At 42.5% G+C, this 13621-nt stretch overlaps 1 protein-coding gene across 5 annotated transcripts in view; it reads left to right on the top strand.

Annotated features, from left to right (window-relative positions):
* The first annotated feature begins 4992 nt into the window (after positions 1-4992).
* tafa1b (TAFA chemokine like family member 1b) overlaps positions 4993-13621 on the top strand; it is a 133361-nt gene continuing 124732 nt past the window's right edge. For 2 of the 5 annotated variants that reach the window (XR_012598441.1, XR_012598442.1), the window contains exons 1-2: positions 4993-5698; positions 8012-8148. Coding sequence is in view for 1 of the 5 variants with exons in the window: in XM_074674722.1 (XP_074530823.1) it covers positions 8025-8148 (124 nt within the window). In the remaining 4 variants the exon portion in view is untranslated. The remainder of the gene's footprint in view (positions 5699-8011; positions 8149-13621) is intronic. The other 3 variants (XM_074674722.1, XR_012598444.1, XR_012598443.1) reach the window with 3 other exon arrangements.

Raw genomic sequence — 13621 nt, 5'->3', positions numbered from 1 at the left:
CAAATGATAAAAAGCATAAAATACAATGTTTAAAATAATCTGCTCAGTGCAGAACTCGTGAATTTCAGTGTTGTTTTTTGTTGTAACAAAAAATAAATAAATAATAAAAATAAAAAATGGCAACACTGAAATGCTTCATGCATATTCACAGCTTAATAGAGATGGTGCTTGGTATAAAAAAGAACAGCTTACAGAGAATGGCAGCCGCCTACTTGTAAGCCACAAGGATACTGATTTGTTTGCCAAGATCTAGTCATATGTTCATCAGCATAAATCAGCCCACATGCCAAACAGTAATAAGGAACCTCATATGCATGTGCAGAGAAACACCACAGTTAATGCATTTGCAACCAGTGTTTTAAGTTGGGAGAATTATACATATAGGTTAAGCTTATCTAAGTCAGTTTCTACAGTTGAATACTTAAGAACTAGGTTTTATTTTTTGTTTCAGATCTTAATTATATAGTTGTTCTTTTTTTATACCAGTGTATGTGATAGTATTTTTGTTTACAGACCAAGGCCCTGAAAGAAATCAAATAAACACAAGTGTTGAGTTTCTGTGGCTAGATAATGCAGATTTACAAAGCATGTAATTTACTTGTCTAGGTAAAATGCATTGCCAGCAGAATAAAAGACCGTACCACAGTCTCGGATGCCAGCAAGTCTTATTGGTTTACTGGAAGAGCAGCGGTATGTGGCCAAAGTAGATAAGCCTAGTTAAGAAACACATTTACATGTCTTAGAGGCTAGAAATCATCAAAGTATCAAAGTGAGAGAACAATGGTGTACATACAATGAGCTGACAGCCAGATATTGAAGAAGGTTGAAATTTCATAATCTGAACTGAAGTTGTACTGTAAAAAATTCTGGTTGTAGCTCACATTTAACCTGACTGTGGTTGGAAAGGGGTGACAGCATTGCAAAATCTGTGTTTCGCTGACGAGTGATTGAGTTGGGAAAGACAAACCTGTTTAAGTATTTATTGGGATGCTTGTTCTTCTAAACACAAAAACCTACTCAATTACAGTAGCTTGAATGAACTTGAATAGTCACCTCTGAAAAATATTGACTGAGAACCTCACATACCATAGCCCTCAGCATGTTATACTGGTAGATAGCGCACCAGGAAGCTGACTCTAGAGACAGAAAGTACTGAAAAGCAGTTTGTACTCTATCTCAGTGTCAATAGTGTGAGGGCAGTGTGAAGACAGTCAATACAAGCAAACAAATCAAAAGAGCTAAAGCAAGCAGGCAAGTTAAAACAAGAGTCAAGCATGACATAACTAAGGCTTTGACGCCAAGACAACACACAGTTTGTGGTGGATGAATTCTGAAAATACATTTGCAGCTGTCACTGGTGGAGTTATAAATGGCAGACTATCTATTCGTCTGTTCCACCATGAGTCTATTTCTTATCAATCTCTCCTTCTGCCTTTTTCTACAGCCCACTTTAAAAAACCTATTCAGTTGCAGCAGATGGCTTCTAACCATTCAGTCTGGTTCTGCTTAAGGTTTCTGTCTTTAAATAACTATGATGGAGAGATGACAGTAAGCACTGATTAGAGTTAGTCTTCTTTAAGAGGAGACTAATATAAGAGAAACCTATTAAGCTCTTTATAAATACAGATTGACCATTATTGATGAAAGAATTGTTTGACTGATTGATTAATCAGTAAGTCGGATGCCCTCTCACTAAGTGGGTGGTTTCTTAACTTCTTGCGAGCTAATTTGTTGGTTGGTTGAATAATTGGTTGGTGATTGGTTGGTTGGATGGCAGCTCATTGGATGTTTTTTTAAGTGAAGAGCAGGTTGTTTGTTTTTGTTCGTTTGTCTGGTCAATTAACTTGTTTACCAGAGGGAGGGGTTGTCGGTTAGTTACTAGGTCTGTTAATTGGTTGGTTGATCAGTTAAAGGGTTTGTTTGGCAGTGAGTTGGCTGATTCATTCATTGTTTTGGTGTTTGGTTTGTTGGGTTGATTGATTAACTGATTCATGATTAAACTGCATGATGATTGTATCAGTTGATGGCCTCAGGTATCAAAAAGCTTGAGTTAAGAGAAGATTTTGGGCTCTTGAGAGAATTTGAATATCATCATTTTGAATAAAAGCACAACAAGCTTTTAAAAAATATCCAATACCACCTCATCTTGAAGTTTGAAAAGACATTTTTAAGTGCTTCCTCTCACAATCTCTGTCAGAAGGACAGAGAGGCTGGGTGTAAAGCCTTCTGGGTCTTATGTGGAAAACTGTGTATCCTCTAACCTTGGTTTTTACATTAAGAATTCCACAAATCTACAACATTCTTGCAGCTAGATTTCTCAATAATAAACACCTGTGAGCTAAGGCTGAAAAAGGACGCTCTGATAAATGTGAAATAAATTATTTCTTCACATCAGGCTCCTTCGTTTCATAAATCATTTTCTTCCCTTCATCATACTCCACTGACCAAGAACTGCCGCTGCATACCTCTTCCAAATGAATTTACGCTTCCTGCATTAATCTTTTCTATTTTTTTTCTTTTGCTATTTTCTTCCTCTCCTTTTGCCTCTGTTTCCTTGTGGCACTCTACTTTTGTCTGTGGTAGAATGTTTTATGTAGCAGGAGTCTTTGGAGAGCAGGTATCTAACACAGTGTACCCTTTTATCAGATAGAGAAAAGCTGGGCCTGCTTCAGTGAAATCTGGTGAAAGTATGTAGAGTTAATAATTATCAAGGACAGGGGCTCTAATTTTTAGGGAAAAGACAAAGATGCTGTGCATGGGTGGATTTGGAGGGTGCTAAAATGGTATTTTGGTACTGCTAGCAGATGCATATTGAAGCTTGTTGGCTGCACTGGAAGGAAGATTTTTATTAGCCAGAGGGAGAAACAGAAAAAAGAAAGAGAACGACAGAATGAGAAGGAAACAGAACAAGCAAGCGAGAGGGAGAGATAGACAGTGACATTGGCAAACACTGCTGTTTCACAGGGCTGCCCAGATCCAAACACAGAGTTGGCCGGTGATTGGTCGGTTGTGGTTAGGTCTTGGCACGGGGTGCAGCGACAGCTGTTTGGAAATGATGGAAGCCCCTGAGAAAGGAGTCGGGAAAGAGCGGGACCACGACAACAGTCCAGAATTACTGTGAAATTCTGTTGTGCCCATCCATTCTCCCAACACAGCTCACACTGATGCAGAATGAAAAAATAGGAGTACAACAAATCAACAAAAAGAAACAAATTAAGATACAAATAGGGGGCTTTTGGTGGCACTGCTCATTGCTACAAGGAACATGTAGTAATTGGATGCCTTCAATCTTAAGTTGTCCTCTGAGGCTTGTTTGTGGGCCTGTTTCATTTCACGGCTTCATCTCAGTCCAACGGGACTGATCATAAAAACATTAAGCGCTGAAGACAAAATGAAATTCAAGCGTGCATGCTATTAAAGCCCAACACAGAAAAAAATATCACCACATACAAATAAGCCTGTTTATTGGTAATCAAGCTGTTTTGTGCAAATAAAGCCTGACAGTGTAGGAACACTAATCAATGTGGTAATTACTCTGCAGTTCCTGCTTAATGTGTGTCTGGTCACCTAACATGTGGTGTGCTTTACCCAACAGAGATCCAGATGGCAGCTTCACTGTTCATAACTGCATTCCCATTAGATTATTGCAGAATGGTGTGCTGCACGTATACAAAGGACACAGTCCAAAGGCAAAAACACAAAATACATGCAGAGGAAAACTACAGCAGCAGCACTCTTATTTTCAGCCATAGAAGGAGGTCTCTACTAACAGCTACTACCTTAGCCACCCCTGTACTCACATCACACTTTGAGTAATCCAACAGTGCGAATAATAAATCCCCCCCCAGATCTCTTACTCCATTTTTGTTACCCTGTGTTTTTCCGCATTCAGTCCTTCTCTCCCCCTGCAGAGTGTAACTCTGTGGGGTTGTGCACACCTGGCTGTTAGATCTTGCAATGGCTCACAGAGAACACGCAGAGATGGTCCAGGCTGCCCTGTGCCATGGCACAGTGACCGGCAATTGAAACGCTTTTTACCAGTTGTGGAAATTCCACCCACACGACAAAGGAATAACAACAACCAATTACACAGCTGATCATTTTGAGCCATGGCTTACATTTGTGGATGGGCTATATTCTCACAAATGATACAAAAGAAACCGGGTGCAGTTACTGCTCTGATACAGAGTTTATCCGTATATTCATCATCAAATTTATCTGTCTGTCCTCCCCCACAGCATCAACACCATCCTCTCAGTCTGCCAGCTTACAGCCCCTCAGCTGTGCATTGTCGTGAGCAGCATAGGGTTCATTTCCCATAAAATGACAAGCTGTGAGTGAGTCAGCCATGGCAGGTGCGTAGGATTGGCATATACAGTAAATCTCTAGTTAACAGTATAATGAGTTAAAGAGGAGCGTCTCCATATGGGAAGGAACTATACTTTGCCTTCACCTGCCTGCATGGCTCAGTCACAGCAGAAAACACACACATGCATACAACACCCACGCAAACACACACAAAAGACAATGGTTGTGTTTGTTTTTGATGCCAGCAGGTTCAGTTTGGGAGAAGGTGGCAGAAAGAGGCTCACAGGCTCTGTCGGGCTGCAGACTTCAGTGGTGGGAAAGCTCCAAACAGGGGCAGGCAGTGCAAACAAATCCCCAGAAAAACAGGCAGCAAAAGCACAGCTGGCTCGTGGCGGGTAATATGGTGATTGCAGAGATCTGATGAGACACTCTGCCTTCTATTAAAAGTGCAGCGCTGGGAGCATATTTTCTCCCACCCCTCGAACTCTGCAGGGCGATGACTAAAAGAGGCACATTCAGTCATCTCTCCCTCCACACCCTCTAAAACTGATGCGCAAATACGCACACATGGATACACTCAGACACATTAAGTTCAGAGTGAGCTGAACACTGCACTCACATGTAGATGGGAGTCTGGGATGTATAGAGGGATGGGTTAATAAAGCATGCCTAATTTACTGATGAAGTCTTGATGCAGAAGTGGGCAGTCTCTGCTTTAAGACATGTGATCTGACTCTCTCCCTCTCCCTCTTTCCAGCTGGGCTTCATTGTAATACACACACACTTTCTCACATGCATACACACAAGCATGCTCCCTCACACACTCGCTTGGGCTCTCTCACACAGACTCTCTACTTAGCGCGCTGGAGAGAGGACTGAGGCTCACACTATCAGCACTGCTTCTCAATGGGGGGACGCAGCCAAGAGCAGACAGAGCAGTCATTCCACTGGAGCCTTCCGCCGCACGCGTGAGAAGGAGACGACAAGTGAGGGGGGCTAAATTAGCTCCCTGTCATCACAACAGAGGAGTTCTACTGACGGAGCAGAGACACAGGCTGAAGGAAAAGAAGAAGACAAGAGATCTGTGATCGTCTATGGCTGATACAGCACTGACATGATCAGCCTTCCAAACCTCACGTCCTGGCCAGTTTGTGACTTAGACCCCAGGCTGTTTTGCTTTTTCTGACTGTTTCTATTGGAACTGAGCAGCGAGGGTCCAAAGGAGACAGTAGTGTGAAAAAAAGAGCGTTTAAGCTCCCCTTTTTGTGCAGCCCAGGACTGGAATTTCAGGCGGGAATCCCTTCCTTCAAAGTATGGATGGATTTAAGACAGAGGAGTGAGTCTGCAGAGATTCTGACTGAGCTCCTTTCTTCTTGAACACACTGCTCAGGTAAGAGTGTGAGACTTTCGAGGAATACTTTAGCTGTTGTGGGGACATGATAGGTGGGGTGGGTGGGGTTTATTTACTTGGACAACCCAATTTAATGAGATCTTGCCTACAGAATCCTGCTTGTTGAAAATAAGTCAAATAAGCCTGAAAAGGGGATGGCTTATCTTACCCTTTAAGTTGTGGAAGCTTAAAACAACATTTTCCAGTAACATCTTGTACATCTTAATCAAATATTTCCTGTGGCTGGGGTGCTATAACAGTTTAAAGCAAATTTAAAGAGGAAACAAGCTGCGTTCATTGTGTAAACAAACCAGGTAGTGAAGTGAAACACAGAAATTAAGTGCATAGTTGCACCTACATTCAAAAGTGTTTACAAGTCTGTAACAGCCTCTCGTTCTGCGTTTTAACTTGCCCTGTCCGTCAGTCAGCCTCTGTGTGTTCACGAGTAGTCTCCAAAGTTGTCCTCGAGGGGAGTAAGAGGGACTGCTGGCTGTAAGAAAGGTAATGAGGCTAATTTTCTAAAATCACGTCGCGCGCAGGTGCAGCGGCACATTATGCGCCTGCAGGTGTGTCTGCTGTTGTCGCCCCTCGACCGACCGCATTTCCTCTCTCACGCTGGACTTTACAATTACACATAAAGAGGAGCTGTTACACCACAGTCAAAAAAAACTGAGAGTAAACTGCCCGCTGTGTGTTTTCCCTGCTCCGCCTAGAAAACAACACGAATGTTTACTCGACGAAGCTGTCTAGCGCTGAGGAAATGAGACAACAACAACGAGAACAAGAGTTAAGTTCTGTGTCCCTCGAAGCCCTTCTCCCCCCTCTCTGAACTTCTATGATACGATGCCCATGCTTGTTTGCTGTATTTAATGTTTTCTTGGCGCCTTCTCCTCTGGTAAAACGCTGCTGGTAAGAATCTCATTTGATTTTCGGCAAGAGTGCCTCTCGATAACCGGGAGCAGCTCGCAGTCTCTTTGCAATATGCAGCTAACCACGCGAGCGCAACGATCCCTCTGAATATGCAGTCAGCTCGTTGAGCAGAAACGCCGTGTGGATGTGGAAAAAAAGGATGAAAACATACCCATGGGACCAGTTCATATTTCCACCAAACCGCGGATTAGTGTGGATTTAGTTCAGAGGTGGGGATTTACAACGTGCTGTTCGTAATTATATGCTACTTTTGCCTGAATATTAAGCAGTGTCAATGTCACACGGGGCATAAAACACACACGTCCTGATTTGGTCTTTTCATGGGTGTAATATATTGAAATTTTATCTGGTTAAAAATGTGCAGACAGTCATTCGTCCTTTTTTTCTTCTTTTTAAATACAACGTTCTCTATTAGACCTGCCTTCGTGACACTTTGTTCAGACATTTGAAAGACTGATAACCAGGCGTCTTTTCACAAATGTGGTATCTCCTTAGTTTGAAGTTCACACTGAAGAGGCTCCCCAGAGCTTAAAGTACGCTTCATAATCTCTTGTGTTTTATGGAAGAATCAAACTTAAAGGGAGCATTAGATCTACACTTCTACACCACATTTACCTACAAAGAAACCTGTGTTCAAAAAAGGACTAATGTAAAACAGGCTGTCACTGCCTGGATTCAGTCTGAAGAGTACAGATGAGCAGTGTGTTGACTGAAAAAGAGAGCTAACACATGTTGCCACAGGGTTGCTTTAAAGAGAGGGTTTGATGCTTTTAAACATCCCACTGCAGATTCTAAGTGGAAGCGCTAATAACACCTGGAAAGGGGTAGATCCTCATTATTCAATCACGGCTTCAGCGTGTCTCCATATGCTGGCCCTCAGCAGTCATTAGGCAGCCACTGAACTTAACAACAACACGACCATTTGAGATACAACTTTCCTAAACTTTCAAAATAATCCAGGCCCTCATGTTCCTGCTGGTATCAATGGAAATGTTCTATTAAAGAGGTCAAACAGTATTTAATTAAATTATAACAGCTTGACAAAGAAATCAAAGCCCCCTTTTGAATTTCTTTTTTGTTTTTGTTTTTGAGCCAGAAACTGCCACACTTAACTTTGTGTTTTTCTGTTTGTCGGAGTCTTATGTCTGCAGGGATTTGCCTTAAAATCTTTTTTTCCCACCCATGCAGATGCATTTGAATAAATCATAGTAGTAGAATCATTGTCATAAATATTTCTGGTAATGTGTCAGTACATTAGCAGTTAAATATGAATACATCTGTGCTTCTTTTTGAGGTGCACACAATGTTTCAAAGAGACTTACTGTAACACACCTCTGTCCTTGTTTCCCTGTGGTTCTCTCCCTGCTGTGCGCCGCCCTGCAGACCTGGCCTCACCATGTCCTGGTTGTTGGTCATGTGGATTAGCCTGGGCTTCCTGCTGCTCTGCCAGGCCACGCTCTACCAGACCATCCAGCAGCACCATGTGGCCCGGCCCGGTCGCACCGACATCCTCACCCTGGGTACGTGTTAGCCTTTGTCACATTTAGGGTTCAAAGCACATGCAGAGTGAGACGATGCCCTCTCGAAGGGGCAGCAGTTCTCAGCTTTGGCGGTTTGAAAGAAATGGGAAGAGACTGCTGCAATATGTCAGAATGATTTGCCACGGTGCTGCACTGTAACATGATGATTCACCATGCTCACAGTCACACAGGGTGAGTAAAGGGGAGGCACCTAATTGTGCCTCTAATTGCAGGTTAGCAGCCTATTTTTAGTAACTCTTGACTCTAAAAATCTCTTTCATTTTGTGCTTATTTATGGAAGAAATTTGTATTCTATACATATTTTCATCTCTGGGTCTGTGGCTGTGCTGCACACTCCTGCTTAAATCTGAACATGAAAACCCTGCTAGACAAAGAGCCTCTTCAAACACTGAGTAAGCTGGTAGGGAGATGAATTGTCTGTGCTGCGAGGAAATTCTTTACTACACCCTGAATCTTGCTGGGAGACTGCTTCGAGTAGGACAAGCTGTAGGCAAAAATCCCTATTACTGCGCTGGTAGCCTAGGGAGCTTTGATCACAGTGGCTTAGATGGAAATGACAATTATGTTTCCCTCTCTTGCACCAGAAACGTTTGGCAATTAATCCCAACGCCTTGTGCACTGTAGGGGCGAAAGGGGAGGGTAGACGCTGAGGCGGATCTAATTCTCTGATTATGGGGAAAGCTTACCAGCATTGCTTATGGTGTATGTGGGAGTGTTAAAGAAGAGTTGCTTTTTTTTTTTAGAGTGAAGCAAAGGCTTTCTTTAAGCTTTTAACAATGAGTGTGACTCCCATGCTGAACCCTCACAGAGAGTGAGGCTCTCTCTCCAGAAGCCAAGCGGCTGTTAAACATTGATGCTATCTTCTGCTTGGTTCCCTTTGTGTGTGAGTGCTTGTGTGTGTATGTGTGTGTCCCATTGCAAAGCAAAAAAGACAGTAATTGAAGCACAGCAAGAGGGGGGGAAAAAATCCAGCATTGAATTCTCCATGCTTGTGTTGAACATTGGTGGCTTTAAGCAGCATGTCAGAGAATTGGCTCACTTTTGCTGTGGAACAGCTGACACATGAAAATCCCGGCTATGATAGATAGAAAAGTTCTCAAAGTATCCGGGTGCCGTTAATTGGAACAAGAGGGTGAGGGATGAGCGACATGGAGCTCTGAATGAATTTTTAAAAGCTGGCTTCCAGTTTTCTGTGTCTCTTTTTTTTCTTTTTGACTGGTTGGCAAGTGGAGCTTGGTGCCAAAGATGTACAAGGAAGTGCAAGGCTCAGTAAGTGTCTCCTGAATAATGCAGTGCTCACAAAGGGGTAGAAGGGGGAAAATAAGAGCCCCTCCAACACCCCTCCTTCTTCTCCCTCTGAGCACCACCCTCAGCGTTGATCTGGAGGAGTCATCCAGGCAAGAGATGGTTATAGCTGAGAGTTCTCTGGAAGGTTTCCTGTCAGACGGATCAACTCGCACACTTGCTGCTTACAACTCTGAGGAGGGTACATACTCACACGTCGGCACACCATTTTCTCATTCAGGCCATTATGGTGTGGCATTTTCATGGGTCCTGTGGGGATACTGGTGTTGGGTTCAGAACAAATCGGACCTGAGAGGATGCATGCTTTCACTGTGCAGATGGATGATAAACACAGTCTGTTAATTTGATCTTACTTGAGTCTCAGTTTACATTAACATAAAGCTGATTTGTGCTAAATTTTGAAAGATATGTTTAAAAGAAAGATGCTTTAGTTCACACCAGCGCTCACACTGAAACCAATAGTCAGCTTCAGTGTTATTTTATCACAGACAACTTTTAAACTCAAACAAATCATGATGGATGGCAGCTGTAATTGGTGCTGACAATCATCGCATTAAGATATGTTGAGGTTTTTTACTCTCCTAATCAGCTGGCTTCCTTGGGATGAGAGTCCGTCACAACTGTGTTATGAGAACGCATCTCTCACTCTCTGTTTCCTTTTTTTCCCTGCAGCTCAGCAACTGTAAAATTTACTGTACAACATATTTTTTTAAGAGGATTAAGCCAACATCAATCTCACTCATCTGCAGAGTGGCGTTAACCGATCTGACCAGAGCGGCTCTCTCAGAATTGAAATGCTATGAAGAATATTTGAATTAGAATTGATTTTATAATTTGAGAAGCTCTCTGGTTTCATTGAGGCCAGAGCCCTCAGATATAAATAGATACGGTTATATAGAAAGTAGCAAAAGAGAGAGATGTCTTGCCTTGGAAAAAAAAAATCCATCCGCTTTCATGCTCGGCAGTTTTACCGTAATCAAATAGAGTGTCTGTGTTTTTAAGGGATGATGAAAAGATGTGTGATATAGCGTGTGCCGTGCAGAAAATTAAGTTATGAAATGGCTTTGTTAATGAAGCATGAGGAAGACAGGGCTCCAAATGTCTGTGCTGATACACAGATTAATAGAAAAAGTGTTTTATACGGCTCGTACACTTGTAGTCCATTTGCTGTGATTGATTCATTATCTTTAAAATATCTCGCTTACAAGGTAGGTGAGTTTTCCTTCTTCTGCGCTGTCTTCAGTACAGTCAAAAGTCTTGAAGGGAAACAGAGGGTTGGTGAATGGTAAGAAAAGATGTCCTGAAATAAATTTTTTTGTGTTTCCTGGCATGCAGCCCGGCTGACTGTCTGAGACACTGAGCGGTACAAAAACTCACAAACCATCTGAACAAGACAAAGACACACAGACAGAGGGAGATGTGAGGGTGATGGGAAGTGAAGGTCATGTTGAGTGAGGTGTAGATGTAATCCTCCAGCCTGTTGAAGCATTTAACTCTGTTTGAGAAATCAGCTTATCTGCCTCCTTCAACACCAAGCTGACAGTGCATACCAAAAAGGAAGAGATCAAGTTTCAACTCTTATTTATTTATTTTAAACGTTTCCCTGACAAATTGTTGTAGTCACCGCTCGGGCTGAGATTGAGTAACGAGTAGCCCGACTGAGTCGTCACCAGCTCAGGAAGCAACGCCTGCTCTCCATCCCATGAGTCTTTGCTCCGCACAGCCTCCCCTTGCGTCCTGTTTGTGCATCTGAAGATTGATGGCGGCCCGATTCTGGGCAGCCAATTCTGGTCTCTCAAGAAATAATCCACTACATTGACAGATGAGCTGAATGTGACATGACACGCAGGCACACAGACAGACACACACTCGCCCGACTCTGCTCTCTTCCCACCTGCCAAAACAGCAAGCAAGAAGCACTCATTGCCAAGACTGCTACTGCACAAACCAGGATGCTTTTGACAGCACATAGTATTGGACTCAATCGTAAGTCAGTACAAGTGAAACCAATTTACATTGTCAGGGCTCTGCTGGCAGCAGACAATGTAGATTTGGCATTCTCTCTTTCTGTGCTCCCCATTAGCTGTCTAGTCAGTCTATTTAAGTTAGATTTTGCTTTTGTATTTATGTATATGAGTATGCGCACAGTGTCCCTGCTCATGATGTATCAATACCCAGAGGGCCAGTCGGAATATACCAACTCTTTAGCTCTTGCTTTGTTGTATTATGACTCTGACAGGGCAGATAAAGAGAGTCTCAGATCTGTTAGAGCAACATGATTCGTGTTCCAGGTGCAGCTGTAAAACTAACTCTATCTGCCTGTTACACTTTGATGGCAATCTGTTGTTAATTTTTTTCTGTTTTGTTTGACCACTTTCTGACAGCCATTGAGACAACTCTGCACTGTGTATAGTGCAGTATTATACATCATTCTTGAAATTTAAAGTGCCTATTATGTAAGTCACCAGCTTTTTATTTGAAAGCGAAGCATAATCAAAGCAGGGGTGGCCAACCAGTCAGAGGCCAAGAGCCACAAAAACTACCACGGTGCTACAGAGAGCCACATCAAAAACGCACTTTCTCTCACAAATTAACAAAAGGACATGAGATGAAAATCAAAAGATTTCCAAATTGGAAGTGACATTTATTGGGTTTGTAAGCATGTTTTGATTCATACTTGGAGCCATGTCAAAGAAAAATTTCTGTTTTTACTGAGGAAGAGACAAAGTTCCATCCATTAGTGATGGGAAACTCGATTCTTTTTACTAAATCGAGTTTAAATGAGTCACTCACCAAAGTCAATCGGGTTTTTGAGTCATTTGAGTCACTCGAGTCAGTTACCCAGAAAGTGCACAGAAATCTATATTTCAGAGAGATTCATGGGTGGCAGCGGTGCTGTTTTAATGAGAGATCAGCATAGACAGGAGAATAAAATGCGAGATGACAGTGATATGGCAAGACATTGCAAGTTGGAAAAATTTGCCAACTCAAGTGTCTGCGCCAGCGGGAGGTGAGTGAGATTATGTGCTGTGAGTCGAGCCGTGCAACGTATTAAACTATTGAGTGATTCGTAACTCACGGGGAGAAAGTGGGTGCGTGAGTGACCTGTATGTGCTTTGAGTCATTCTGTAAGTGAGTTAGTGCGACTCGTATGTGCTAAGAGTCGGGTAATGCTACGTACGTTTGAGCTGGCGAGTGACTCGTATGTGCTTTGAGTCATACTGTGAGTGAGTTAGTGATCCGTATGTACTGTGGGTGAGTTAATGACCCGTATACACTGTGAGTTGAGCCATTCTACGTACCAGCCATTCTCCCGTGATGTGAGTGAGGGGCTGGGCTACCGTGAGCTTTGTACTGAGTCAGTAAATGAGTCGTTTGGCGGGAAGAATCATGATTCTCAAGTCAGTAAAGTGATTCTCGGGTATTGAACGATTCGTTCATGATTCGCACAACACTACCATCCATCCATCTATCTTTCTAGATAGCTTTAAGCACATGTGCGATGTTGAGAAAAGAAACTGAAACTTTAGTATCAATCTCATCACCCAAGTATTAATCAATACTGATCACAACATCAGTATATCAATATTTTAGATTGATTGGCACACCACTACTCATAACAATAATGAATGGATCAAAGAGTCGCACACCGAAAGGCAAAGAGCCGCCTGTGGCTCGCGAGCCACAGGTTGGCCACCCCTGATTAAAGGCTTGAACAAAAAGGGTTTGAACAAGGAGGTTAGGGAAAAGTCATGCTAATTCTGCATGCCAGTGGAAAATGGCATACATGACTGCACAATGTGATGTAGGTGAATGAGCTGATGTGGTGCTGCTGTTGAGTTTTATTTGCTGATTTCATGTGGCTCAGAAAGTCTCATCTATATATTCTTTATTGCTGGAAAGCATTTAATTAGTAAATTGTTTAATATGCCACTGAACCCTCTGAGGCAGAAGAAAACATGCAATTACATAGATTAGTCAAGTAACATTGTATGGTCAAAGAGCAAAAGCGGTGGCGTAGTAAAGAATGTGTAATAAATCAAGGTACTCTTCCCCAGCTGTCAGAGCCCAAACTGTCAGAATACTGTAAAGCTCAACTTTAGCTGTACGAAGACCCTGTTTTTTTACCATAAGATCTAAGGAAGAA

The sequence above is a fragment of the Halichoeres trimaculatus genome, unplaced genomic scaffold (assembly GCF_033239565.1).
Source record: "Halichoeres trimaculatus isolate MK-OKI-2021-1 unplaced genomic scaffold, fHalTri1.1 fHalTri1_scaffold_1, whole genome shotgun sequence".
NCBI classification, from domain to species: Eukaryota; Metazoa; Chordata; class Actinopteri; order Labriformes; family Labridae; genus Halichoeres; species Halichoeres trimaculatus.
This window is presented reverse-complemented; position numbering and strand designations above follow the sequence as displayed.